This window comes from Hibiscus syriacus, unplaced genomic scaffold (genome assembly GCF_006381635.1).
Source record: "Hibiscus syriacus cultivar Baekdansim isolate YM2019G1 unplaced genomic scaffold, ASM638163v2 tig00116958_pilon, whole genome shotgun sequence".
Taxonomy (NCBI): Eukaryota; Viridiplantae; Streptophyta; class Magnoliopsida; order Malvales; family Malvaceae; genus Hibiscus; species Hibiscus syriacus.
In genome coordinates this window covers 337,472-343,259 of record NW_024063484.1, presented here as the reverse complement: position 1 = coordinate 343,259, position 5,788 = coordinate 337,472, and the positions used below count along the sequence as shown (strand labels likewise).

Genomic DNA, 5,788 nt, shown 5'->3' with positions numbered 1-5,788 from the left:
TGCAATATAATTTAAAGCAATGATAAGATTTTATTAACCCTTTAAAATTTTATAATTTTTATAGATTTTATTCAATAAATCTTACATGTTAAATTTTAAATAAATTTAAAATGTCCAATATTTTTTTCATATGTTAAATGTGTATTGATTCTAAAACATGATATATAAAAATTATATTAATAGTTTAATCATTAAAATATTATGGTAAAGTATACAAATGATCCCCTAATTATAAGGCGTTGGTTTATTGAGTTATCTGACTATTAAAAGTTACAAAATGATTTTCCGATTATATGGCATAGTTTTGTTGATTCCCCTGACTATTAAAAGTTACAAAACAATCACTCGACTATTTATATGTTCCAAACTCAACCTTTTTTTCTATTAAAAATTATCAATTGTCTGAGTTGGACGTTAACCTACTGATTAGGATATGATAAAATTATATTTTAATAATGTCTACTGCCTACTAGCAGCTCGTTGCTTTTAATCATATCAAAATCAATAGGTTAACGTCCAACTCGGACAGCCGTCAATTTTTTAAAAGAAAAAGACGAGTTTGGAACATATGAATAGTCTAGTGACCGTTTTGTAACTTTGAAAAGTCAAAGTACTCAACAAAACAACTTACTATAATTGAGAGACCATTTGTCCAAAATATTAATCATATTAAGTGTGTGCGAGAAAGCAGAACTTACCGGTTGAGTGGAGTAACTCATAGATAAGCTGATTATGAGTGCTAACAAAAAAGAGGGTAACCGATGGAAACCAAGATCTCGCATGCCTAAAATTTATGTTTAAAAAATTTTGGAAAATTTTAGGGCAAAATATTTAAAGCAATTAGAGATGGAAATGAAGGGGAGATTAATTACCAAAGTAAGTGTCCCATGGATAAATAATACCATCCTTATTTTTGTCAAAGAAAGCAACATGTTGTTGAAGAACACTCATCCCATTATTCTCATGCCCCGTCGTCCCTTCTGGATTATCCACGTCTGGAGCCGCCAGTGCTCTTGCCAAATCTATTTCCATACAAGAAAACTAATCACACTCCAAATCAGGGTTTTAGATTACGATTTTCAATCGTTTTATGTTTATTGCAATTACAGATATAACAGATGCTGGTACAGTCATTACAGGTATCACACTCACAAATGCCACCACTACCGCTATATAACGACTGTTATTCCACTGCTATATCGTTATTTAAATCTCTGGTCCAAATAATAGTGTAGAAAATAAATAAATAGAAAATTAGAAAATTACATGGCTTAGGTAAGCATATTTCTAAGTCATCTCGAACCTTTCTTTCACCAGTCACCGGTGCTCTGGGTGCTGCAGTTGACATGGATTCATCACCTTTCACCATTTTTTTTAATCTTCGTTTTCAAGTTGTGAGCTTTAGAGAAAAACTGAAGGTACTTGTAAAGAGAATTTGCAAATATTTAAATATAAATTTGGTTGTGCTGCAAATAATAATTTAGTTTTTTTTAATTATTAGATAACTTTACTTCGTTAATATTTTTGGGGTAATCTCATATTTGGTAGCAGTATTTTTACAAAAATGTCTAATATGGTATCTATACTTTTAGAATATTTAATGTGATACCTGCACTTTGAAAAAATATCTAATGTGATGCTTATACTTTTAAAAGGTCTATGTGGTGCTTGTACTTTGATAAAATATTCAATGCAATAATTTTTATCGACTGATTTAGTATTTACTAACAAAACAATGACAACTCAAGTATCATAATAATACAAAAAATTATGGTTATGGTACATCACTTACTAAATGTGTTAATTCAAGCAATATAATAATACACGAGATAATAATTCATGTGTTATATTGAATAATTTGATAAAGTATAGATACTATATTATATATTTCTAAAGTAAAAGTACTGCATTGAACATTTTTTTATAAAAGTATGGGTACCATATTTGATATTTTTTTAAAACATATGTATCACGGTGAATTTTTTTGTCGAAATATAAATTTCACGATAGATATTAGAAAACTATATATACCATTTTTATAAAAGTATACGTATCAAAACGATATTATAGCAGCTATTTTCATACATTAAAAATGATAAACCAAAATTATCGTTAACAAATCATTGTTTATGGACAAAACAGTTATGTTTTATTTCCTGTTTTTTGTGTGACTAACAGATCACCTGAATTAAGGGCGATTGACGTGTTCTACTTGCTTAATATCATTAATTCCAAGGTTGCGTCTTTATAAGAATCTAGGGAAAGATTTTATTTTTTAAAATTTATTTACTGAAGAATTTAAATACTCAATTTATTTGAAAATTTAATTTTAAAAGATTTTGAGATGTCGTCGGTCATTTAGGATTAAGTACGGTTGACTACTTATAAAATCGTTTTTCAAAATAAAATTTTGAAATTTTTTTTAAAGACAATTTTAGATCTACGTTTAATTAAATATTTATTAAAAAAATTAAAAAATTAATTACGTGTAAAAAAAATGAACATACCCATAACAACCAAAACCAATATCTAATCGATTTTATATTTATCTTAATATCCAAATTTTATGTGTTCAAATGTACTTTAAAATAGTATCCTCTCACGAATGCAATTTTATTTAAGGGAAAACTACCAAAATGATCATTTTTATTTAATTTTATTTACTCTTGATTATCTATTTTGAAACAGTTACATTTCGATCACTTACGTTATTGGTTGTTTCATTTTGATCACCGAACTATTAACCATGTTAGTTTAATGACATGTCATGTTAATAAAAGTGGTTAATTATTAATTTGACCCCTTAAATTTAGATAAAATATTATTTAACTATAAAATTTAGATAAATTATCAATTTAACACCTGAATTAATCCAAAGTCTCCCATCGTCAGCCTCCACTCACAACCATTACCGCTTATCACTAAATTTATTTTTAGTTATGTTAAACATTTTTTGTTATGTGATCTATTAGGTAATATATTGTCTAAAATTCTCTATTTTATATTTCATCCAAACCTCTTGTTTTTTTATCTGATTCTCTATTTTCTTTTCTTTTTCTGATGTGTGTTGCTCATAACTTTGTAGATAATTTTTTGAGGCTTCACCATACTATTGAGTTTTTGTGCCTACTAAAAGTTATATATAGATGTTTTGTATCATAAATACAACTTGGTTCCATGGGGAGCAAGGAGTTTATGTTGTTGGGAGGGCACTTAATGCGAGGAATCCCCAAACCCTTTATGGGAAAGATATGTTAGGGTATTTTGACAAGTTATCTACAAGTATCGAGGGTGGTATACAACTTCTTCTGGAGGCATGCAAGAAAATGAATTGTTTAAGTTTCATATACCTTGGGCACAATTTATTTTATGTTGAGCCTCGAATTTTCGAGGGATGTCAAGTGATGTCCTCTCTTGGTCCCATGCATTCAGGAAAATGTTAAGTTATTAAACCACAACCTAGGAGAGAAGAGAGATGTTAATTGGAAACTTTTAATCATTTGTTTTATAGGTTGTTGACGATACTTATATGTTTATAAATGCTAATAATCAAACAAAAAAGTTGTAATATCGGCTTTGTAGTGGTAGAATCGTGTCTTTGACGATAACGAGCCGGACATTTCGTACACTTCAAACTAAAATTGAAAAATATTCTTTTAAAAAGTATTTAAATTTTATGTCTAATTCGTAATACTTTTTATTTTAAAATAATACATTAAATCAACTTCATTATACAATCACTCTATAATTGTTCGCTTATATTTAAATTAATATTATTTATTTCAATGATTGGTTAATATATTTAAAATATAAAATTATTTATAAATAGTGACATAGTATAATTAAATAAAATTTACATACAAGTCTTTAAATTTTGGGGTGTGACCGAACATAAAAAATCTAGTATATAATGTTGCGTTCAATAAAGAAAGAAAAAGATTGAAATCCAAAACCCCACACATAAGTTTAAAGGCCACTAAGTCAAAACTAAGCATCTATTAAAATTTCATCTAAATTAATATTCAAATTAAATTATATCACCTCTTAAAATTATGCCAAATTACTATTAGGAAGGATTGAACCTAAAACCAATATTTAACCACTAATATATATATATATATATATAAGTATTATATTTCTAACTACATTAATTGGCTCTTTATTTAGAAAATATTTATTTTAAACTAAATTAAATCAATATTTAATTTAAACTATGATTAAAATTGAAGATCAATTTAAAGTTATTTTTTAATTCGTTTAAAAATAAAAATTAATTAAATAACTCTTTATTTATTTTAATAAAATTAATATTAAATTTTTTTTTAGGAAATACTAATATATAAAAGTAGCCATTAACGACATCAATCACAAGAATATTTGAGATACAACTAGGGAAATCGTAATCATAAGAGATGGGCCTAATAATTGATAAAGCAAATTGTGCAATCCGATGAGCTGCCATATTCATCGAACGTCGAATGCAATGGACACTGGGATGACGATGCTCCCGAAGTAAGCCCCTAACATCCTACAAATAGAATCCAACTACGGATAAATCAGTTGGAGCCTGCAATAAATGATGAACGACATTTGGCAGTATCACTTTCAATATTATTTGAACAATCTAACTCCAGTGCCAGTCAGATTCCTTCGGTGAGCACAGTGGCCTCAACGTTTATTGCATTGCACGGGCCATCCACCACAAGACCATGATGATCTGTAGCGATGATACCAACAATAGGCATATGGGCTTATCAGACATGTATCGTCGACATTCACGGTGATAGCATGCAGAGGAGATTTTAGTTGGAACTCGAATCATGTGTTGGAGAATCACCCGTCAAACCACTCACAACAGAATAGGCCGAAAAGAGCTCGACTGGACATTATAACCTGCCAACCTGAGATTAACCGGCCCTCATACCAATATATTCTGACGGTGCCAAAGATGCCAAAGCAAAACGAGGAGTACAAACCTTTGGAAAGGAAGGACTAGAGACATGTAGTATAACCATTCCCGCACGACACTTGTTCAGCAAAAATCATAGGAGAAGAGAAGCCTGCAGCACTCAATACCAGTTCAACAGTACAGTGCATGCATGGCAGACTCGGTAGATGACACAAAGAAAACTATGCCCGATGATAACCCAGCCAAAGCAAGTCGTCCCCTCGTAGGGAGAGCCTCACGCGCCAAGCAAATACACATATTTTCAACGGTAAGGGCAAGTAAAATTTAAAAATAATATTTATTAAATCATTTTAAATTATATTTATAATATTTATTAAGAATATAACAATTGATTTAAAGTTAAATTTATTCTTTTAAATTTTAATTTGAGTCAAGTAAAATTTATATTAGACCATATAATAAGATAAAACTATCATACTAGTTCTATTTTTATCACTTAATTAATTTTTTTAAAATTATATCTAATGTACAAGATAATATCTGTAAAACTCAATCATTTGATATTAAACACTCATATTTCTGATATTACTGGTGCTCGAACTCAAAATCTCAAAAGATAAAAATAATTCTTTTTATCATCAAATCACTTGGATTCATGCTAAAAAATATTATATGAGGATTCTAAAAATTATACGAGGATTCTAATCACGGACTCTTGCACTCGGTATTTACTTAAAATATATTATAGAAAAGGGAAAAGACAAAAGCATGGATTTATGAATAATCATAAAGCTAAAAATGGGCTTTGAGAAAGTAGAAGAAAAGACATGGATAACAGAATAACCCACAGCTACTTCAATGCTAAAAGTCCATTACCAA

At 28.8% G+C, this 5,788-nt stretch overlaps 1 protein-coding gene across 1 annotated transcript; it reads right to left on the bottom strand.

The window, feature by feature from the left end:
• Positions 1-864: 864 nt before the first annotated feature.
• On the bottom strand, positions 865-1,444 carry LOC120189591 (probable peroxygenase 3). The gene is made up of 2 exons (XM_039192832.1): positions 1,267-1,444; positions 865-1,022 (listed from the first exon to the last, which is right to left on the bottom strand). Exons 1-2 carry the CDS (start codon positions 1,367-1,369, stop codon positions 865-867), a joined length of 261 nt encoding a protein of 86 aa, XP_039048763.1. The 5' UTR covers positions 1,370-1,444.
• Between the last annotated feature and the right edge of the window lie 4,344 nt (positions 1,445-5,788).

Coding starts and splice junctions, on each gene's coding strand:
- LOC120189591 (XM_039192832.1), bottom strand. CDS start 1,369: ATGGTGAAAGGTGATGAATCCATGTCAACTGCAGCACCCAGAGCACCG. Junction 1,023..1,266: donor AATATGCTTACCTAAGCCAT/GTAATTTTCTAA, acceptor GTATGGAAATAG/ATTTGGCAAGAGCACTGGCG.